The following is a 25187-nucleotide window of genomic DNA, read 5'->3' as shown; positions in this document are numbered from 1 at the left end:
CAGAAATGCTGCATTCTGAAGGATGAGAGTGTCTTCCTGTCACCAGAGCCAAATGTATTATTTGCTTAACCCTCCCACTCTGTTGAACATTCTACCTGTTTGAGGTCTGACTGACAGAACGTTGCTTATGGCAGGTGTATTAGGACAAATATCCACAGAAAGTATACAGTATTATACCTTCCTAAGGCTGCATCCACACTGGTCAGAGACTTGGAAACGATCCAAAATACTGGAAATAAATACCTGTCCCCACCCGTGCATTCCTATTGGACATACTAGAGATGGGCTGTCCCATTACAAAACAGGTCTTGTTTTGATGAAAGTTTACCATCTTGACCTCCGGCAATTCTGTTATAAAATAACGTTTGGACGTGTAAACTCTATAGATCAGTTATTGATCACCTCTATAAATCCAACAGTTTTAGTGATATTATTAGTAGTAATTGTACAGTTACAGTTGAATTTTTTTTTCGTGGCACCAGTAGTCGTCTGATTTGAAACCCGGTATATATCAGAAGACAGCTGGACAACAGTTGTACAGTTGAACTGATATTTTCAACAAAGTTATTTTATTGTTAAACATTATATATACAACTTACTGCAATCTCAGTTGTGTTTCTTTACAAATTCCTTCTTTGATCCTTTTTGTTTATTAATGAAGTATTTTAAAGTGCAAAATTATTATTATCACCCTCCTTGTTATGTGCAGGTCACCACTTGCCTTGTATTTACTTTTGTTTCGTTTTTCTTTTTAAAACAAACAAACAAAGTCTGGTGAACTTGACAGAAAATGCTTTATAAATATGGCTCATAATGCCCCTTCAAAACGCTTGGTAATGTTGGGATGTGTCGCATACAAACGTATTGCTGGCTTTTTTTACAATGTATACAATAGTAGGACCTTGATAATATTTTGGTTTGTTTGGTGAATCTCCACAAAACTTCACTTCATGCGTATGTAAAGACCTTCTTCGTGGTACAGATTTGTGCCACAGAACAATTTAGTGAACAAAACATTATTAATCATAAAAACAAAACAAATAATAAAAAAAATTCAAAAAGCCCTAGCTTAATGAGGCCACATGTTCAATTTGTGTGAATACGGGACCTTTGTCATTTTTCAAAGCCAGCAGACGTGCACATTTTTCATTTAAATGTTGGATTTGTAGATTGCATGTATGCTCCGGTTTATTTTTGCTTATTAATAATCCTATTTTTATGCAGCTTGCGCAACCAAAAAAACAAAAACAGAAAGGTTCTATTTTAGCAACGCAAATTTCTCAAAGCGACATCGCTCGCTGCTGGTGTGGATACTCCGATTTGACTGCTGTGACTTCTAAATTATTGGCACCGTCCAGTCTGGATACGGCTTTATGTGAAGAAGCCTGCCATCAGATAGACCTGTCAACTCATCAACATCTTCTTATATATATATTATACACACACATACACCGTATTACTTCAATTTGGCGCTGCAGCATTTACTTTAAATTAATCAAAATGACAGCGGCGCTTAGAGGGCGGCCTTTATACAAGGGCTACGTTTACTAATAATACTACGATTTTCAAACGCTGCAATATTTTATTACATGATTCAAGACATTTTAGAAGTATCGCGGTTGCTTATTTTCTGTAATACGGTAGCCTGCCTGTCTGTAGCAGCATGTGTGGCTAACCTGCTTTGACTACAGTACATTTATCGGTGACAGTTACCGATTTGGAAGGTCAGGGGAGTACTCTGCCAGCGAATCAGGAGTGTGTATTGGTTGTTAAGGGGCGGTGTGGCAGTTAAATCCAAGAGTGTTACATAATGTTTTTCAATTTTTTTTAATGTTCTGCCGTTCACAGGTTCTGGTTTATTACATGACAATACATAAAATATACATGTTGTTTGTTGTGTTGTATAATGCCATGACTTGACATTAAAGCCTCTGTGGGATTTGGCTTTGTATGTTTTTTTTTTTTTTTTTGTTTTTTTTTTAACTACAGAGCTTTTAAAAAAGTTAATACTTAAGTCTTAGGAGTATGCAAGGTTTTATTGCAGTATGCCGGGTTTCCTTCATTGCATTAGTTCCAATCTTTTTAAAACCGAAGAAAAGAAAAGAGCTTGTTGGCCCAGTGTTTGTGCTAAGGACCGGTACGTGGCCGGACTTCCTTAAGGTGTATCGGATTTCCATAGATTTGGATCGGACCACTTATGGAACCTGGCCCGGTCTGCATACCAATGATCAGTGATCAAAATACTTGCTTTTCAAACTGATTATCGCTCACCAGTACTGTATTGGTATTGGAAAAGTGTGTTTTGAAAAAGTAAATTTCAGCTTCCAATCACTTAAAGAATGCTGACGATAATTAAAACACCACCAAGCTACAGGCAGTGGGTCCCAAACTTTAAAACGTATTATTGTTTATAGGCAAGAACAACTGTAATGAATATATTGTGGTATGTTTTAAGCAACATATGACGACAGTGTTCACAACAGTAATTACTTATTTATTAGTTTTAAAGTGTTTAGTAAAACATGGCCTATTTTTTCTTACCTCGTTAGTACAACCGGCCCCTTTGCTAATTACATCTTTTTTGGGGGACGGGATTAAAATCAAAGATGCAACGTGTTTCAGTAAATTCAAAATGCCCAATAAACTGAGTCCCACGCAGAGGGAGAAAACAAACGTAACGTCATTAAATGAGGTTGACATTGCAGGGGAGAGGGAGGTTGCAATTCAGAGTGACCGTTTTGTAAACATTATGAATGCTTACTCACCACTGCTACACCCCGTTAGAAAATGTAATTTCCTGCATTTTTTTTAAATGCAAGACTGTGAACGTGAGAGTATATGTGTACATTTGTTTTAAGTACTCACCCAGAGGACTACTGAGACACAGACATCAACTAGTCTTCATCAGATGTAATTTGCCGCGGATGAGCCTGAGTTTCTAATTCTATGTATACCATGAACTTATAGTGCTGCATTAACGGAATTGCTTTAAATAACCAAGAACGCTTACTGACCCGAAAGTAAATTATAGGTTAAAAAAAAAAAAAAAAAAACACACCACACAGGGAAAAATAAATAAAATAAAAATAAACAAATCCAGATAAGATTTAAATCCCACACCTGACAGTAGATTCAACTATCACATAACAAGTTGTCTCCTTAAACTACCGACAGTGGAGAAGGTCTACAGTGCGTATGCTAATATCAGGAAAAAGAAATATATATATATATATATATATAGATATATATATATATATATTAATCCATTACAAACCTAATTCCATGAAAACTGAAGAGACCACGTGCCCTGATTGAATGCTTTTCCAGCAGTCGACAGAATGAATCACTGACATCATAAAAGGCTACTGTGGGTGTAAAGGGTCCCTAGTGCCTATATCAGGAACGTGGATGGATTTGGCAGCCTTGATCCTCAAAAGTCTATTTTATTAGAGATAATAAAATCGTTCTGTATACAGGCACAAAGAGCACTTTAAACCTTAATAAATAAAACAGGAAAGTGAAACGTGCCAATTCCTGTACAGCTAGGTCACACACCAGTTTGTTAACCGACATTTTTCAATTACTCGGTTGGAAAAAAAAAAAAATCAGTAAATTACGAACAATTAACAAAATAGTACACGCCACGACCTGAATCCACAGTATGTGCAGTACAGTTTATATAAAATTCACTCATTTATGGACAGACACCTTCATCCTGTATTTCCCCAGATTATAATACTTTCATAAATAAAAATGTTTTTTGTGGTAATATTAAACAAAATGGGGTGAATCTGAAATTGTGAGATATCAATTTTTGTAGGTGTGACATTGTGGCTCCACTATATATTATAGACACAGTCACTTAAAACAGGGGTGTTCAATCCAGGTCCTGGAGGGCCACTACCCCTCCTTACTTAACAATAATTGGTAAAAACTGGTACAATTAAGTAATTTAGGATACAGTTGGAACAAAAACCAAGAGAGACACCAGCCCTCCAGGACCAGGATTGTACACTCCTGACTTAGGATATGTATTGGATAAAGTATATTAAAAACTTACACACAGTACAGTATACTGTATAAACAAATGCCAGATTCAATTCAGTAACAAAGAATGGAATTCAGTAACTATTTCTGTCAAAGTAAAATGTGTGTAAGCACATGTAACATATGTAGGTCGTAGGTGACATGAGGTAGGCCTATCTAGTTACTCTACGTGCTGCCTGAGTGCTAGGTTTTATGTCACCTTGTATCAAAGTTCTCCTTACACACATTTCCAACAAGCAGACCCACCCTGTACTATAAGCAGGGTAATAAAACTGATTATCCAACAGCATGTTGGTTTGAAAGATGTTTAATACAGCAGGTTATCTGAACTGCAACTGAGTCACTGATTTAACAATCAGCAACGTGAAAACCAAAATAGATTTATTTCTAAATCACTTGTTTTTTCCCCCCAATACTGCACGCCTTCGTTCTCTGTGCATCACTACAATAAACAGTGTGGGAATGGAAACACTGCTACCCATCCCGTCCTTTGAAAATGTTATTTCCCAGGAACAATCTGTAGATGACTAGACTGGGACAGAAGAGCAATTCTCTGAATTTGGTGTTCCCAACCAAAATGGAACTGCTGCCTGAGTGTTTCTTCCTGAGTGCTCTCAGCATCACTCTGAATGGAAAGCCTGTTTAATCCTAGAGCCAAAAGTAAATGGAGTGCTTCTATTTGGCTTGCTGTAGTCTGTGGATGTTTGGCCCATGGTTTCCTGGTTCAGTTGCAATTTAATATACAGAACAACCTGTGTAGCAGCAAGTTTTTCTAGGAGCAGGTCTGGTGCACTAATCCAGGAAATCAAGCTGATGAAAGATGTGCTCATATACAGTAACAATTAAGTAAACAGTAGGCAGGCAGGTAGGTATTAAAAGGCACTGTATTTGAGTTGTGAATTGCAAATGTATTTTTTTTTGGTATGTTTTCTTTCTTCATATGTTAAGCTGGGATGGGGGGGGGGGTCGAGTGCAGTGTATGCTTTTTGACAAAACCAAAAAAAAAAAAAAAAAAAAAAAAAAAAAGGCAATGGAGCTCCAGCTATTTTTTGGAATATGTTTTTTTTTTTTTTATTTATGCAGTGTGGTTAGCAGTATCAGTGTTCATCATGCGTGATCGTCTGAATGGCAAATGATACAGAAAGAGTGCACCACACAATTCAAAATACAATTGTAAATATGTGCAAATTCATTCAGATAGATGAAAATAATAATAATATCTAAAATCTGTTTCGCATACATTCCAACGTACCATACAAAAACACTTTTTAAACTAAAATAAATGCAGCCAGATTGGGAAATGCTGCCTGTAACGCAATACTACTCAGTTTCATTGAAGGGGTCGCTGATGCGCGGCGAGCCGTAGATTTCCCTGCCGACCTATGCCGTTCCTACCCGGCCAGAGCTCGGCCAATTGTGCGCCGCCCCCTAGGAACTCCTGGTCACGGTGGGCTGTGACATAGCCAGGATTCAAATATGCGATCTCCAGGCTATAGGGCACATCCTGCACTCCACGTGGCGCGCCTTTGCTGGATGCGCCACTCGGGAGCCCCCTCCCCAAAACAATACAAATAATAACAGTACATTTTTACCGCCTTGGAAATCCATAAACCAATTAAGTTGAGAGTCAGAGAGAAAAAGATCATCACATTTTGAACTGGTGCTCAAATTTTGCGATCCCTGCATGTTTTTGTACGCTTTTGGGGGGCGGGGTTCTTGAAAAAGAGCACGCTGTGTACACTTGCTGTAATTCATGTTAATTTCTGGACGACTGCTTTACTGAAAAAAACTGAAAAGCACCGATGGACTAACAACGCAAAGGAGATTAATGCTTTTCAGAGAGAGCAGCAATTTGTACTTCTCTCCTCCGACTCTCTGCACACCACGTTGATCGTCATTTTCAAGTGTACTGACCGACGGAACGTAATGGTGAAAATCATTAAACCTGCACCTGGCTCTACTCAGCTCGGAACCGGAGTCAGATGTGTTGAGACCAGAGTTTCATGGTTTGGTTGTCGTTCAGCTCGACAAAGCCAGTGGAAAACAACCCATACTGTGAGGGTCTAGCAGGGTTCTAGGTTTAGATTTTTAACTACTGGCCCCTTGGGCCACTGAGTTAGTGTTTTTACTGGCCCGGATACAATTTTATCTGGCCCAAAATATTTATATATTTTTTCATGATGGTTTTTATTTTCAGTATGTTTCTAACTGTGTGTGGTAACCAAAGAGAGCCCACCTCTCAAAAGAAAGTGGCTGAACAAAGCCTTTCAATATATGTTACTTCAGCCACTTAACATGTATATAGCAAATGCTATAAGAAGTAATCCAAACTTGGGATTTATTTATTTATTTATTTTTTAACTCTGGACTGCTGTTCATTGTAAAACATCTACTGTTGACTTTCTGTGAATGGATGAAGTAAAGACAACATTTGCACTGAACATTAAAAGTACAACCTAGTAATCTTGTTTTGAATTATTTACAGGTTATTGAATAAACAAAGTAACTTCACTTCGATTCATCTGATGTCAGTACCTGATGGCTAGTTGTAATTAGTAATGTTAAACTATTGTAATGTTGGAATGTATTTTCTATTTTGGCCAGGTTACAATATTTACACTAAGATTGCTTTATAAATATTTGTTAGAATTAAACAGATGTAGAATATTAAGGTTGCTATATGATAGGTGTTATTTTATTCTGAATGCACTACAGCAAAACTTATTTATGGCTTGCGCAATATTATGCTACTGTTTCTTTAACTGGAAGAAATACGCGCTGTGACGTTGCTGCTGCTCATTGAGTTATGCATTTTAATTCAGTAAACCAAAGAAAAAACTTGTGCCTAAGGAAATAGGGTACAGAGCGAAGAAATCTCGCCTTGGACACTTTGTGAACCCAGCTAAACTTTACCGGCTTACACTGTTATGCTGTCTGCTTGTGCACAAGTATTTGCCTTTTACTCTTGGTAGCGTAAGGGACCACAGTTCGGGTAATCGAATACACAAAAAGGTTGCACTCTGTGTATTGAAATAGGAAACTATTCGAAATTCCCACACCTAATCCTAATTATAGACATTATTAAAACAATATTCATAATACAAAATAGCAATCCTATATAGAACGTTGTCGCTTGTTTAGCCCCCCCCCCAAATCTTGCTGAGTGATACCAGCGAGCCCTGGAAAGTTTGTGAATGGCATTTTTGACTTGAACGCATCGCATTTTCTTTTCATAATTACATTCTTTATGATTTATTGATTTCAGCGCTTACTGTCTTACTGGTTGCTTAGTTGTAGAAAATCCGATTTGTAAAAGATTTGCCGCGGGAACGAAAATCTGACTACAACAAATATGACGCGCGGCGGGAAAGTTAGGATTACTTGGTAGTTATGTTTTTACAAAATGGTTTGTAAATTCATTTTCAGCTTTTTGACACACTGGCCCGTTTTCCTGGATTCATAAAACGGAAGCCATATGCACTAATTTATAAACTAGTTAAATGTAACCGGCCCAGTCTGCCTGTGGTGCTTCATAACTACGGGCCAAACTGTGCTCTATCGGCTCCGGGCCACCGGGCCATGGTTAATGTCGAACACTGCCTGGGGCTGAGATGTGCCGGTGGAAAAGGGTCAAGATCACAGAACACTGTGGCTTCCATGTATAAGTGTTTAGTATAATAATGTGGGATGTTTAAAATGTACTTATAAAAACTATGTAGTAAAAGCCTACATTATTGAAAGTGTTCCCTTATTCGGTAACCAATAAAGAATGTACTAACATAAACTACTCAAGTAACAACATAGCAAATCCACTGATAAACTGAATACATTTAGTGGCTGATCCAAGTTTAGACATTTAGTGACAAGTCAATACTTTAAAAGGTAATTTACAATTCATAATTACATTTTTTCTTTATACCCTAGCCTGGCATACAGTATCTTGAACTCACATGTTTCAGACACCACATTATTATTTTTTCTGTGTCTGTCTACAAGCATCTGCATCTACTGTAAATCCAGCACTTTGTTTTTTCATTCCTGGTTCTCTGTGGAAATGTGTGCCATTTCTGAATCAGCTGGAGACTGATGTTAATGGATCTGGAACAGCTTTGGTTTCAATTTTGCTCAGCAGGGAACTGCATCTTCACAACTGGCTTCAGAGGATACACCATATTTCCAGCTAGTTAAAGTCTACAGTAAGAGGTTACTTCTGAACTCAGTTTGGTCATGCCAAGATAAAACGCACACTTCCACTAAAAGTTCCACATGAGCACAAACGTGGCTTGTCTCTAGTAACATGCAAGTCCAATCATACAGAAACCTTTATTTGTGGTTAACAGTGGATAAACTTTTCTTTCTTAAAATGGGAAATTAACAGCCATGGTTGCCATACAGTAGAAAACTACACAAACACATGCACACACCTCCACAGACAAAGTAGTGGGTCTAACCTGAACTGAACAGGCAGACTCTTAAAGCTTACTCTGAATGCACAATGTAAAGGCTACACCAGATGTAGTGGGACAAGTGAAACTGTGCAACGATGTGACAAAATGAATGGACTGAATCCTATTTTTTGCGATTTTTTTGTGCGACAACTGGGGAATTGGGGAATTGAGCAATCCGAGAACAGCTTCAATGCACGCGATCGAGCAGGGTGAAGCCATATCCAAAATGACGGAGGAAAAAAAAAAAATACCCAGAGTTATTAGACAGCGATCACAGCAATTATAAAGCTAGTGATTTGAAAGACAATATATGGGTGTCCATTTCAAAAGTGACTGTATATGATTTATTTCTAAAGCTGTAAGAAAATCGCTGGCCGTAAATGTTGCGGAAACCGCAACTTTTAACACAGACCACAACTTCATAGTTGCCGCAACTTTTAATGCGACTTCAATGTTTCTATTATTTATATATGCAATTTCGTTGCAAAATAATGCCGAAAAATAAACAAACAGAAAAGGAAACGTCACTGCCAAATTGTCTTTTGCTAGTGGGGTAGTGTTATACTTTGTTATCCTCTTTAGCAAATGATCATCTTTCCCGTTGCTATGGTTAGCAACGGGAAAGAAGGCTGTGGGCCGTGACGCAAGCACTGTATGTTATGCGGCATTATTGTTAGCTGCAACTCTTGTAATGCAACACAGCATAAAACTTTATTTCAAATGGTGATAGAGTCAACTTATTTTCTAGTTATCTACCTGCATGTTTTTTTTTCCTTGTTGTTTTTGAAAAAAATTACCAAAACATCTATTTTGAAAGCAAGTATATATACGTGCAAACTATTTATATGACCGCGCCGAAACAGCAACTTCTTGATTTAAAAAAAAAAAAAAAACCTTAATCCAAAACCTATTGTGCATATTATAAAGAAACATGGCTTTACAATAAACACTTGGATAGCAAAACGGTGCAGTTGTTTACCGTCCAAAATTATCATACCTCCTTTTAAGTGTCATTTGTACTTATACTGTATGTTGAAATAGCGTCAGAGAAGGCACTCATAATTATCACATCATGTTAAATATGTACTAGTCTTGTGTCACTTCTGGTGTTTAGTCATATCACTGTGAAAGTATCTTGCCAATGAAAAATCATATTGCGTCTAGTGTGTGGCAGCCTCAAGTATTCACACTCAAAACTAGTCACCGTTTCTTATCAACCCTTTACAAGCACACCATCTTCTGCTTTATTCAACTTACTGACTGCTACCCTTAATTAAGGATATAATTTAATTATTTGCATTCACAAAAAACAACCCCCACCCCTCCAAATTAACTGTTTTTAAAAGTAGAGCAGTTATGAATCGGAACCAACGAGGATCTGTGATCTTGGTTCCATTATGGGGACGTGGGGTTTGTAGTGAGTAAACCATCTAGATCTGGAGTCAGAAAAGCGGGAATTGATTACTAAGCAAATGCTTCAGACGCAAAATTGCATCAGGCCGTCAATCATAAGTTTGCTGAATCATGGACTGCCTACAGTATATTATACCAAAATACTCTGAATATGGTATACTGTAAACTACACAAGGACTCTGAGATACACATATCATCTCAATACAAGTCATTTGTTTTATTGTTAAGTTTTAATATCAAGGTTTGTCTAATGTTAATCTTTCGGTTTTTAATAGGGTCAGAATATTTGATTACTCCGAAGCCAACTGAGTTTGGCATTTGACAGGAGAAGACCTACTATATACCGCCTCATATTAGTAGTTCACAATTTTTAGATGGGTATTAGCCAACCCATAAATGACCCAAGATTTATCATTGAGTTAATTTTAGATGGAGCCTCTGTTGTGTTCACAAACCTATTCTTGTTTTCTTTTTAAATCAATGGGACTGGCTAACACAGATGGCACTAAAACACAATTTACTGTGCAGTTGGAGCCCAGTGGTTTAGATTAAAATAATTCGATAATTAATGTGAATTAAACAATTGCATTTGAAAAAAAGTTAATGTACATGTTTGCATGCAGAAAATAACTACTGTACATGGTTATAAAAGTACAGCCTATTTTGTATTGTAAATAGAAAGAAAAAAACAATTACATATGCAACATGTGAATCCACATTCTAATTATTATATTTCCTCAGGCACTTCCCTTCCAAGAAATGTGTCTTGTTTATTTATTTATTTATGATTTTTACAATCCCCAAACTCATCCTTAGATAAAGGAACACTATTTAAAATATTGCACCACCAGATTGTAAAAGTTTTTTTTAAAAAAATCACGTGAGTGACGCTTGAGGAAAAACATGCTTACTGAAGCACATTATTGATGTATAGCTGAATATTATTGATTTCAACGCAATTAATTTAAACCAAGACAAAATCATTAGAATGCAACAATGACAATCAGAACAACAATTTAGTAATGTTATTAAATGTTTTTTTTGGGGGGTGGCACTATAGAAGATCCAGTAGACTTCCTGTACTATAGCTCTCAACTTCGGCTTTATTGAAAGTGATTTCTTTCAAGAATTAGGTGCTTTGACCGGAGTTCAGAGGTTGCAGTTCAATTATAGCTAGACATAAGTGAAATAGGCTAGAGACCAGTCAAAGTGTCTGTGCTACCTCGTAAACACCCACTCTGTTTTACTAGCAATACAAAAGGAAACTATCCTTACTGTTAACTCCTGTAGATGGTGCTAGCGCTTACTACAAAAACATACTGACCAAGGATCTGAATTCAGGCCACACTGCTTACTTGCTTAAAAAAAAACACACACACACAGAGCACTGTATTCCTTTAAGATCTGCATTTGATAATTAATTGACATTTCACAATTAATAATATAGACAGCGTGTCGTTTCACAATTTGGGATCAAAACATCAACACTTTAGATCGATCTGCAAATAAAGTACTAACAAGAAATTGCACGCCGAGTTCTCAACATTACTGAAAGTGTGCTTAACTTAAGCATTATACAGTAGTGCTTTTGTTAGATCTTTGATACCAGTTCATCCCCAGTGGGACACGCAAGTAATACGTTGTACGTACAGTCACAGTAGTGCAGCTAATACCTGTAGCTTGGCATGCCCCTTAGTGTTACATTTAAAATGCTTGTTTCAAGGACAGTGGATTGCACAGTATAACCACAAATTGTAGTGTTTTTTTTTTTTTTTTTTTTTTTTTTAAGCATAACACAACATCAAGAACTTAATACATGTGTTTATTTTTCCTGTTGGAGTATATTTTATCCTGTTTTATTTAAAATAGTGCTTCAATATCCTACTAGATTTTGTGAATCAACAGCATTCTACAATTCAGCTAATCACTAACATAGGACTTAACACACATGTATACAATGTCACTTTTTAAAACAGCAGAATATTAAAAAAAAAAAAAAAAAAACTGACAAGATAAACATCAATAGTTAATAATGCCGACTGCCTTACTGTCTCAGTAATACGGCTACAGTGCAATTCTTGAATTGCATGGCCAGAAAGAAATAGACACCAGTGGGTGGGAAGCAGGTCTATTTTTTATATTTACAATTTAACAACTGAAATGAATGAGAAGACAGCTATGGTAAGCTCTGCTCAGTCAAGCTAAAATAGCATATTTTATATATATAATATATAATATATATATATATATATACTCTCTCGTATAAATCACTGCATTTGTTAGTGCTAAGCAAATGCAACAGTACTGTATGTACAGCAAATGTACGATTAAAAGCATATTGACAAAAAACTGTGACCTAGACTTACCTCCTGGAATCTGACATTTCTCTAAATTTCTTGGTCATCCTCATAAAATTCATGAGAAAAATATTCCCGGTAAATTCCCATCATTATGGTTACGCAGTTTCCAATCAGTTCAACTGATTCGAGGCTGTTTGCCTAAAGTGCTTCCCCACATATGATTCAGTCTCCTTGACAAACACACAGTATTGTACTGTATGAGTCATCAAACGGCCATTCCGCATTTACAGGCCTGTAGTGTCAGTACACCGCATTCACATCCTGCTTTGCAGACTGAAGTGTGGAGGCAGGGGGAACATTAGGCTAAATAAATGAAAATATCAGCCTGAAATCTCAGAAATCTTAACAAATTATCCTTATTTTTAAAGGGAATGTTCTACCACCGATTTTAAAAATGCTCACTGTATTATATGGGGCCTAACTCTGAATCAAGACCAGTCAATCAAGATATACATTACTAGTACTTTAACTTGCATACATTATTAATTAGGACAAACACAATTTTAAAGTAAAGACACAATTAAAAAAAAAATCTTTATAATATTATTTAGTTTCATATCCAAATTTCAGGTCAAGGTAAATAACAAAAGCAAGAAAGATTCAATAGCAGAGTGCATTGCATTAACTAGGGGACACTTTAGACTAAACAAACCAGTCATCACCCATCAGGATACTAAATGCCCCACTGGTTAGTGGACAAAAGTTTTCTTCCGATTCATTTTGCCAAATTGCATTCCCATCAGTGTGACGCTTATCTGGTCTGCCTGTTTTTCACAGATATTAACTGAATTTACATGGTTAAATTAAATTAGACTAACCCCTTTGCAGCATCCATAGGCGATGTTCAATTCCCCTAATGGTCTTTGGGTAGCTGTCATCAACCATGTTTAATTTCACGCTATGTGTCCCTTCTTCACTATGTAAGCAGTGAATTCCATGCTGAGACAGTCAAACCCCTCTGCAAACCTGTCAGACCTGTCTGTTTACTTATACCGCTTAATTTAAAGGCAGTTTGAAGATATTTGAAAATACATTTGGAAGTACATGCATGTGTAAACTAACATCCCATGCAAAGTAATCTCTATTTTACTGTGTATGTTCATTCTTTTATATCTTATATTTTATATAATCTGAAAATAGTGACTATTATATAATAGTTTATTATACTAACACACATTTCAAACGCAGATAGAATGTAGTGTAGGACACGGCAAGAATGATTATATATATATATATATATATATATATATATATATATATATATACACACACACACACACACATACATACACACTCTTCTAACTGTATTGTGGGTGGGCAGGTGATGTAATAATCAAATGTAGAATGTAGAGCAAAGTTTTTATATACGGTATCTATGCATTTTCTTTTATTTCTTTATGCATCTAGATTTGTATTACAATAACCATGTAAATGGGCAATTCTAGCGTTATATTCAAGCGTTACCATACTGAATTAAAGAAACATTATAGACTATTTAGATAGTGCTTTTTAAACTGTGTCCCGTTAATATTCCATGGTTTGATGTCTCACATTTATTTTTGTTACCCAAAGAAACTTGCGTTATGGATGTGACAGAAATGGATAAGCACTGCTGGGTCACTTCATATGTTCAAAAGTCTGATTTGTGGGACCTGCACCCAAAACATTTAATGTAATTTTGAAAGAAAGACTTAGCTGCTCCCCCAAATCATTTCATATTTTAATAGTACAACCCGCAGTCCAGCATTATGGATGTGACAGTGTCTGAACTGTAATCAAGAAATGAATTACAATCTTGTTTAAAAATAAAACTTTAAATGAACATTTGTCCAAAAACTATACAGTTTTTTTGTTTGTTTGTTTTTTATACCACAAAATAGATACAATTATGATTACACTTGATTTAATTTCTATTATGTACACACTACATTTCACATACGGGACACAGAGACAAGACGATAAGGTTTCAGTAAAAAAAAGCTGTCTAGTAATTCAGTCAGCAGGCCTGACAAGATTAATAAACACTATTGTTTTTAATATTAATAGTTAAGAATATAATTAAAATATACATAAAATAAGTATTTCCTAATGTTGAATTTAGAAGGATCTTCTGTGTAAAAATTTATTCAATGTAAAGAAAATACTGTAATCCCCATTAACCGACATGATTTTTTGGTATTGTGATGTTTTTGTATGGTCTCAGGGCCTAGGTCAGCCCGGGGTGTCCCTGTGTATATGTATGTATATTAATGAGAGTGAATCTACTTTCATCATGATCCACTTCAGAAGTTGTACCGAGCTACACACTGCTGTGTCACTGTACACATGGTGCCAAAATTACCAGGTTTTTTTTTCCCAGTGGTTTATAGAATGGATAATAATGGCATTCAACAGAAATATTTGAAGAACACTTAAGTGTAAAAAAAAGGCTACATTTGCAGCTAATAAACATAGAAATAACTTTTTTTTTTTAAACTGATCAACATCATTGTTACACAAAAAAAATAAATCACCCTTAATACTGGAAAATGATCATAAATTGTGCAATTGCTCAATAAAACAATACTAAATACTTACCAGTACCCTACATTTCCACTACCTGTGCAAATCCAACTCTCACTTTTGGTTGGTTTAGCCAGTGATACTGGAGAAGCAAAGAAACTCAGGGTTTGTAGCAATGTGCTTTGACTTCCATAAGAATGCATCAACAGCGATATGCACGGCTAAACTATGCGTGACACTGTCTATCACTTGTGTCAAGATATTTACGCTTTCTGTAACATTCTACGGTGGCCCTGAAGTGCAAAACACAAATGAGAAAACAAAACGACATTAACTAAACTGGAAAGGGAAGGGAGAGGCAAAAGCGTACCACATCACTGATTGGAGGAACATGTCAATCACTGTTGCGGAACTCTGGGCGGAAGCATTGGAAACTACCCGTGGTAAGTCACTTTTCTCTTGTTTGAATTTTAATGTTTTGTATTTGTTTATTTCACACTCGTTTTACTAATGTAAAGGGCCAATAGAAACATTATTAAAATTTAAACAAGAGAAAAGCGACTTATCACGGTTAGTTTACAAGTGCTTCTGCCCAGAGTTCCGCAGCAGTGATTGACATGTTGTTCCTCCAGTCAGTGAAGTGGCACACTTGCCACTCTCCCCTCCCTTTCCAGTTTAGAGTTAATGGCTGTGTTCCAATCCAAAACCTCGCCCCCTACGGGGGAAATTAAAGAAGAGAGAATTAAAATGGAGACACTTGTTGTACCCGCAATAGTATCGCTATTTTTGTTTTTATTAATAAATGACCAAAGTTTCTTTAACATAGTAACTATCCAACTGTTTCATGTAGATCTTCACTGCAAACATTGTAATAATCATAACAGTGAGTACGGTCACATGGTAATTGAATGCTATGTACAGCACTGTCTCTTATACCATAAAGTTCATTTTTTTGCCCCCTAGAGATATACATACTAAACTGAAAACAGTGAAATCAGGTGGAATTACCCACGTATAGAGTAAAAAATGTAATTCCAATTATTATTTTCTTAAGGGAGACTCAGCCAAGGCAGCAGCAATAATGTACCAACATACAAGTTATCTTCTGCACTAACAGCAATATAATTATGTACACAACGTAATACTAACCAATACAACAAATATGAAAACATACATTTAAAAATCAAATACTTAAAAGTGAATATAAATATTTTAAAATATATATTTATCCGGTTCCATTTTCACGCTGTGTCTTTAAAACAAAGCTTAATGGGATTGACGCAATGCTTGCTGGGTTATGAAGAGAGACTCTCTTCCGCAGAAGTGTACAGTGCTTGTACACTTCGGGAATGCCCACTTGATGGGCCCTTCAGAGGGAGCAGTTTTATGTTCACTACAGGTGGGAACACCCCTTAAGATGGCCACCATCCACTTCCGCCCTTCGAAGTGCACTTCGTAGGGCGCATTTTCGTGGATTGGAACACAGCCAATGTCGTTTTATTTTCTCATCTGTTGTTGTGTTTTGCACTTCATAGCCATTTTTTAATTTGCTATTTTGTTTTCGAATTTGTTGTTCTCTTTTGCACTTCAGGGCCACTGTACATTCAAATAACGATTGGTCTCATTTACAATACAACATAGTCCTAAAAGGAGGCTGTGTGGTCCAGTGGTTAAAGAAACGGGCTTGTAACCAGCTCAGCCACGACCCACGAGCAAGTCACTTAACCTCCTTGTGCTCCGTCTTTCGGGTGAGATGTTCTTGTAAGTGACTCTGCAGCTGGTGCATAGTTCACACACCCTAGTCTCATATCTTGTAAAGCGCTTTGTGATGGTGGTCCACGATGAAAGGCGCTATATAAAAATAAAGATTATTATTATTAGAGTGGCGTCATCTACAGACCAACAGAGACCCCTTAAGATAAAACATTATTAAAAAAAAAAAAAAAAAAAAAAAAAAGAAAAAATGTTTTAAAGCCATGAAAACATGACAGCATAATACTACAAAATTACTCCAGGACCATAATTAGCAGAGAAAAACTAAATGTAAAAAAGATGTTGTAGTTTACATAATCCAGGCCTACCTCCCCATTCTAGGAATACAGTGAATTGGTTTACAAAAAAAAAATGTTTTTCTTTTATACGAAAAAAAACAACAACTTATTATTAAAACAACATTTTCCTACAAAACCTGGAATATTTATTATAATGTTTAGAACATTGTGCTACCGATTGTATTGTAGATTTAAATTAGTTTCTGACCTGGTCAAAATCTAGGTCTGAAATTTATTTTATTTTTTTTAGAAGCACAGTTAAAAGGAGGACACAATTTGTGTGGCACAATGCTAAATACAGTTAAGTCCATATCCTTTAATACAAAACAACTGTGTGTGCAATTAAAGTGCTTTTACTTTGAACTTTGAGCTAAAGCAGAGCTCTTTGAAGCTGGGCTGTTATGAACTGCTCCCAAACCCAAAAACACACATGAAAGAAAACAAACACTGGTAATCAAAATGTTATCAGCCAGAGTTGTTTCCGAACTCATGGCAGGTGGGTTAATCAGTTCCGCAGATCATCTGATAAGAGAAGGCTGTTCCTTCCTCCCTGATAAGTCCACTACAGACTGAAGCAATAGAACTGAACTGCTATTGTTAAATAAATGACTCCATTACTACAGTGCCAGACATTGTGATCACATTTTATGCAAATATACATATAGGCCTACCTAGTACTCACCATCAAAGCAACAATACCTATGGTGTCTGTGTCAATAATTGTTTGGAAAAACTACCTTTTTTTGTCTTCTAGTTTTACCTTCTGTTAATTCAATAACTTAAAACATTTTGCAATATTAAATATTTAAAAACCCATAAAAAAAAATAAAAACTGTTTATCAAATAGCTTGTGTTTTGAAAATGCGTGTACACATTATGGAAGTGTTCAAAGCAAGGAAAACAGAAAGCACTCAAGACTAGAATTCCAGCTCGCCCCTGTACAATAATAATGAATACTGATCCAACATAGAAATTACACAAAAACGTCAACTAAGCTGTGTTCGATGACCTAAAATCAGTAACCCATCTTCAAACAAGTGGAAACCTATAAATAAAAACTAATGTTAATTAAGATTTAATTACCTATATCAAGTGTGGCAAGCTATGAGGCCCCCGTTACATGGGCCTCAGTTAAAATCATACTTTATTTAGGCTCTTTTACATGTTGCTTTGCCACAAAAAAATCTAAAATATCTCATATCAACAGACAGACTACAAATATTTGAACGAATATTTTTTGACATGTATTCGGTTATAAAAATCAGATCTTCGTATTCGCTACAAATGACAAAAATACCTTGCACTTATTTACCGCCTCATCAGAAGCTGCATGACATTTTAAAAAATGGCAAATGAAAAAGAGCTCCATGTGACGTGAGACTTTAGCATATATATAAAAAAAAAAACCAAAAAAACAAAAAACACAGGATCAATACAACAGCTCGGGCGTCATTCTGAAATGCCTCGCTTAAACAGTACCCAGCTTCCTGAAAACGTTGTGTAGCGATTATTATATATATTGTATTTATGTTGTGTAATGTAAAACGAGAACCAAAACTGAGTTTTTTTCCTTACACTTTACAATGCCTTTTCCATGTTTGTTTTATTTGAAGTGTTTAAAGTTAAATTTCAGAAATAAGAAATAAAATGCGTTGTCAACTTTATGTACTATTTATTTCAGGAATAAACAAAACTACGTTTAACTTGAACTGCTATTTGGCATCCTTTGTTTTGTAGTTAATTCACTGTGGTAAAATAAGGCCTTTTTGTTCTTTACTCCTGGGTATCTTTCTATTTTATCGTGTTACATATTTTAAAGTCTTGCAGTAAAACAAAGGCGCACACACACACAGGGGCCACAGACACGCCCCTGCTGCTATGCTGTCTCTGCCTGCGTTCTGAGCAATATAATGGCTTTTATTACTGTTTGAAAACAAATATTCAAATTAATATTTTAATTATGAGCGAATACCTGAACATGAAAATCCGTAACTATTTTCTAAATAGCAAGGCAAGAACATTATGAATGTTATTTCAAACTCACTTGGAGTTTAATGTTTGGGGTCACTGTCCTCTTAAATTGCTGAACACAATCCCCTTGCAAATGAGGCCACAGTCTCAATGGACTAACTTCCTGCATAATTAATAAATACATAAATAATGAATCAATGACAAGTATTTTACAAATTTACTGATTTTATGTTCATTCAATAAAAAAAAAAAAAAAAAAAAAAAAAAAAAAAATAATAATAATGTATTTAAAGTTTGTATTTCACTTGATGTGCATTTTTAATACCCACAGTTAATGGCTACTCGCATATTGAGCAGCGTCTTTAAAATCTGTTTGGGAACTGTGCATTTGCTCAAAGCACATTTCTCAATTTGAGTATATCGCTTTACTCAAAGACCGAAGAAGCTGGCTCTTCTTTTGTGCTTCGTTCTTTGCTTGTTTGATATTTTCCATTTCGCAATTTGATCAAAATAATTTGCTCAAAGACACAAAAAACCTTTCATTTCGTTCTTTGATATTCCGTCAATGCTCAAATCGCGAAATGGTTATTTTTTTCGGTTATTGACTGAATTCTGAATATGAATGTAACATTACACACACACATATATAGTACCCTATAGAAAGTCTACACCTCCTCTTTCAAAATGTTCACCTTTTGTTGCCTTATAGCCTGTAATTAAATTGCACTAACATAGTTTGTTTTTTCATTTATCTACAAATCCTACCCTACAACTTCCAAGTGAAAAGGTACACACTCTAGATCTAGGAAAACTATAAACATTCGGGGAATCTAATTATGTACAGCGGGTGAACAAATCGAACCAACCTATTCACGCGATCCACCCCTAACCCCACCCCCCCCCCCCCCCCCCCCCCCCCCCCGTAATAGCAAGCCTAAATTAGCTCAGGTGTAACCAATCACCTTTAAAATCACACATCAAGTGGCCTCCACCTGTGTTAAATTGTAGTGATTCACATGATAAATTCAGCAGTTCCTGTAGGTTCTCTCTGTTGGGTAGTGCATTTCAAAGCAAAGACCATGAGCACCAAGGCACTTTCAAAAGAACTCCAGGACAAAGTTGTTGAAAGGCACAGATCATGGGATAGGTATAAGAAAATACCAAAGGCCTTGAATATCCCTTGGAGCATGGTCATGACAATTATTAAGAAGTGAAAGGTGTATGGCACCACCAAGACCCTACCTAGATCAGGCCGTCCCTCCAAACTGGATGACTGAGCAAGAAGGAGACTGATCACAGAGGCTTCCAAGAGGCCAATGACAACTTTGCAAGAGCTACAGACTTTTATGGCCAAGTCTGGTCAAAGTGTGCATGTGACAACAATATCCGAAGCACTCCACAAATCTGACCTGTATAGTAGGGTGGCAAGAAGGAAGCCATTACTCAAGAAAGTCCACCTTAAATCCCGTCTGAAGTGTGCCAAAAAACACTCAGGAGATTCTGTAGCCATGTGGCAAAAAGTTTTGTGGTCTGACAAAACTAAAATGGAACTTTTTGGCCTAAATGCAAAGCGTTATGTTTGGCACAAACCCAACACAGCTCATCACCCAAAGAACACCATCTCTGTGAAGCATGGTGGTGGCAGCATCATGTTATGGGGATGTTTCTCATCGGCAGGGACTGGGGCACTTGTCAGGATAAAAGGGAAAATGAATGGAGCAAAGTACAGAGAAGTCCTTGAGGAAAATATGCTGTCCTCTGCAAGAAAACTGAAACTGGGACAGAAGATCACCTTTCAGCATGCCAACGATCCAAAGCACACAGCCAAAGGTAGACTGGAGTGGCTAAGGAACAAAAAGGTAAATATCCTCGAGTGGCCCAGTCAGAGCCCCGACCATTATCCAATCGAAAATTTGTGGCATGACTTGAAGATTGCCGTCCATCAACACTCCTGGTGGAACTTGACAGAGCTTGAACAGTTTTCTAAAGTAGAATAGTATAATTTTTTTCTCAATAACAGTGTGTGGAGTATGGTGTGTAGATAAGTGGAAAAAAATCCTCATTTAAATGCAGGCAACTCTGAGGCACCAACACAACAAAATGTGAAAAAAAAGTTCAAGGGCGTGTAGACTTTCTATAGGCACATAATATTATATAATATATATATTACACACACACACATTTTATATATATGTGTGTGCTTTAAAAATTCATCCACTGAAACTTTGGGATTGTTATGAAATGAGAAGCCATGTCCCAAAAGCAGTGTAAACCCTGAATATGCAAAGATGCAAGTACAGACTTGTCAACAAAAACTAGCCTAAAATACCTGACCAGGTTTAGAAATGGTACTGCACACTGTCATTCATAACTCCCAAAACCAACATTCCTTATTCTACAGTCTACAGGAAACTATGACTTCACTCTTGGAAATACTAAAGACTTTGTACAGGCATGTTTGCTGCCGACCTAATGTATAAACTGCTACCTGTTCTGGAGACAAAAAAAAAAAAAAGGAGAGAGAGAGAGAGAGAGATATGCCTTATCTTTAGTACAGTCTTACCCTTTAAAACTCGGGTGTTCTGCTGTAGACAGACAATGCAATACGACCATAGGAAACTGGCATCTTCATATTAATGTTACGGTTAATAGTCCAGATGTATTTCTGTACAGGCTACTGGATTTGAAATCACCTTGAAACCAGTTTCAATGCAGCTTCTTGTCTAACTTGAACAGATATAGCATGCCAAAGGAAAAGTGCATTAAGTAAAATAACAAATACCACTCTATCCTTGTTTTCTCTTAAAACATGACAGTGCAAAATAATGGGTTAATGTTAATCAATAAATGACATGCATGTACCAGTAATTAAAAAAATCACATGACTAACATTTTGAAAATATGACATGAAAAGATGATATTTAGAGCACTGTAAACTGCTGGTAATTAATACTGTATGTGTGGTTTGTATGCGGACGGAAAATCAGTTTCTCTTTCAAGCCTTTGAATTTTGACCTACAAAGGGTGCTGAAAAGGGACAAGTGAAATGATCTGAAATCAATTCTCCTGCGTACAAGAGACCGGAAACATAGGATGGGCAATATGACCTTTTCTGAATGTCACTGTTTTTTGTTAAAAGGGATGGTAGCTGAGGTTGAGGGGCATTAATAATACTGCGATCAATGCTCTGTACTTCCATTTTAGTGAGGCTTTAAAACTCTCTGTATTTAACCAACAACACAATAGTTAGTGAGTGTGTGTGTGTGTCTATATATATATATATATATATATATATATATATATATATATATATACATATACACACACACACACATATATAAAAACTGCAGTGCACACAATTGAAGCCACACAGAAGAAAAAGGTTTTTAAATGTACACCAAAAGTTTAAAAAATAAAAGTATTATTTTCAGGACGTTTTGGGCAAAAGCCCTTCAGCTGTTTAAAAAGAAAAGTAAACACAGTGCAGTAAACTTGAATAATAAATTTACTGCAATGCATTTACTTTTATTTTTAAACAGCTGAAGGACTTTTGCTCAAAACGTCCTGATAATTTTTTTAAAATATTTTAAACATTGTATACATTAGAAAAAAACCAAACAAAAAAACTTGATATATTATTACAGTGCACTCTGTTTAAAGGTTTAAAATGCACTGCATTAAAAGGCACTGCATGGCAAAAGGAGATCAGTACTGCATCTCCAGCCAAGCCCCACCCCTTGTTCGCTGTATTGTGTGTGTGTGTGTGTGTGTGTGTGTGTGTGTGTGTGTGTGTAGTTATATATATAATATATATATATATATATATAAAAATTGCTCAAGCTGACTTTTAACAGGCTCAAGCTGTTTTATTTTATTGTTTTATATATTAAATCTCACACATCACACAGAGCTCTTTTTCATTTGCCATTTTTTTAAACTCACGCAAATTCTGGTGAGATGGTTAGTAAGTGGAAAGTAGCTTTTGTCATTTGTAGCGAATACGATCATCTGATTTTTGTGTCCAAATACATGTCAAAAAATATTTCTCTTAATCTTTATCCCATCACATATATATAATGAATACACTAATAAAATTAATATTATAGGCTAATCACATCGAGGATTACTATAGAAAACAGCATACAACCAATTTGGATCAAATGTTGGGATTACCTAAAATCTGGAAAAAAAAAGCTATACTTTTGATAATACTTAGTTTTACATAATGGTTTGGGCTGTAAACGAGTCTTAAGTATAAATCTTTACTTCTTCACTTTAGACCTCTACTTTTTTTTTTAAATCTGACGGTTTGAGAACTTTTCCTTTTCACTAAACCACTACTTAGAAATGATAAAAGCATGACAAAAGCTACTTGACACATTTTTATGGCTCATGCAAAAACTGCAAGTGCACTGTGTCACAAAATATCGCCGTAAATAATAAAACTATATAAATACTGTATCCCACGTGCTCCTTTGTATAGCAGTGATATTGGTCACCCTAATCATCTCCAATATAATGTAACACAATCGGACTGTATCACAAGGCAACACTGGTCCTCCAGTGGTTACTCAGTGCATACTTTTGGTTTCTCATGCCAGGTAAGTCCAGTTATGAATGGAACAAGTTGAAGGCTGGTTACTGTATTTGTTAATGGCCAGGATCAAGTGACAGCCAACTCACAAACAACCCTTATTTCTGCGTGAGCAGACAGTTGGTAACTGTAAACGAAAGGAAAGGGGCTATATTCAGAAACAATTTAAAAAATATATTTGAGTCATTAAATAAATAACAAAACAAAGCAAACCTTAAATATTAATCGCTAAAGTTCCAGAGTGGCAAGTACACTGATAATATTTTTTTTCCCCTCCAATTGAACCCCCCCCCCCCCCCCCCCCACCCCCCCCCCCCCCCCCCCCCAAAAAAAAAAAAAATCACTTAGTCACTATAAACCTCCAAATTAAATGCTGTTTATATTAATTAACAAAATGTAAGTTTGGGAAGGCTAAATTATGCCCAATTGTAAATTAACATATGTGCGTTACAGAAAAAGCTGCATGTCCAAATCATACACTACGCCTTGACCCAGACAAGTCCTCTTTGAGGGCTTCTCTGTCCCCCTCCTCCCCCGACTGGAGTCTGTTTTTATGAATGAAGTGCGGTATGCAAATGAGAGCGATTCAAGAAAAGAAATGGCGGATATTACATTTCAGTCAATTCACATACACGGCGAGCAATTTTGTCTTTTGCAAAACAAGCACGAGCAGGGCAAGCTGAAGCATACAGTACTATATATTTACATCTAGACGTGATCTGACAAACACAATCAAAGTACACGCCAAACAACACAGTTTTAACTATGCGATTGTAATATAGGGCAGCTGGCTCTTTGAGCTAATATATATATATATATATATATATATATATATATATATATATATATATATATATATATATCTAGAAGGAAATAATCTTTTAGGGATAACAATCCTATTCGATCCACCCCCAACCAATGCTCTCGAAACAAGGTGGGCCACCCCTCTTCCCCGTTGACTGGGTGACTGACATGACTGCTGCAACAAAGCTTTCAACTCCGAAACACTTCCGAACTGTATCGAACAAAACTTCCACAACTTAAAAAAAAAAAAAAAAAGAGAGAAAAAAAAAACCTACACCAGAATAACATAAGGCAATGCAACTTTCGATCCCCCCTCCCCTCTGTGCATTCATAAAAACTTACTCGTCTGGGTGTGTTTCTTCGGTCATTTTTTTTTTCCTTTTCACCTATAATAATATCCCACAGCGGCTACAGACTGTGCTCTCCTCATTTTTTCACCCTTTTTCACATTTTGCCGGTTCTCTTCTTGCTGTTTTGGAAATGCGTGTCTGTGTACAGTGTAAATCCTCCCTTTCTCCTGCCTTGCCGGAGTGTGAATTTTGTTACAAAACGCCCGTGTTTGAGAGCGTGCGGTGCTGCTGCTGTTGCTGGTGGTGGTGGTGGCCCCGTCCGAGCCCCATCTTCTGTTACTCCATGTTGGATTCTCTCAGCAGCGCCGCCGACACGGGAGAAGCAGAAGCAGAGCGGAAGCGATGACGTCAGCCTAGCAACCCGTTCTACCGCAGCCTGGGGAAAATCTGCAGCCCTGTAACCGTCCGCGGGAACTGCTCGTTCAAACCAACTCTCAGCAAGTAGTGCTTGGTTTGTACCGTAGCCAAGTTATTTTAACGACGGCTGCAATTTGCGGTACAGTTTAAAGATAGAGCTTGTACTAATTGTATCCATTAGTATTACATAGATGGACAATACCAAGTGTTTAGTTTTTTTTTTAAGTTGGTAAAAACAAGGGCCTTTTCATTATCACAAATGTTTTTTATATTAAATAATTACATTTTTA

General features: G+C 36.4%; 1 protein-coding gene across 2 annotated transcripts in view; it reads right to left on the bottom strand.

The window, feature by feature from the left end:
* Positions 1-24904, bottom strand: part of LOC121316119 (sprouty-related, EVH1 domain-containing protein 2-like) — a 55012-nt gene extending 30108 nt beyond the window's left edge. For both annotated transcript variants that reach the window (XM_041250899.1, XM_041250900.1), the window contains exon 1: positions 24533-24904. In XM_041250899.1, the coding sequence (XP_041106833.1) occupies positions 24533-24558 (26 nt within the window). In that variant the 5' untranslated portion in view covers positions 24559-24904. The remainder of the gene's footprint in view (positions 1-24532) is intronic.
* Positions 24905-25187: the final 283 nt, after the last annotated feature.

The sequence above is a fragment of the Polyodon spathula genome, chromosome 5 (genome assembly GCF_017654505.1).
Source record: "Polyodon spathula isolate WHYD16114869_AA chromosome 5, ASM1765450v1, whole genome shotgun sequence".
Taxonomy (NCBI): domain Eukaryota; kingdom Metazoa; phylum Chordata; class Actinopteri; order Acipenseriformes; family Polyodontidae; genus Polyodon; species Polyodon spathula.
This window is presented reverse-complemented; position numbering and strand designations above follow the sequence as displayed.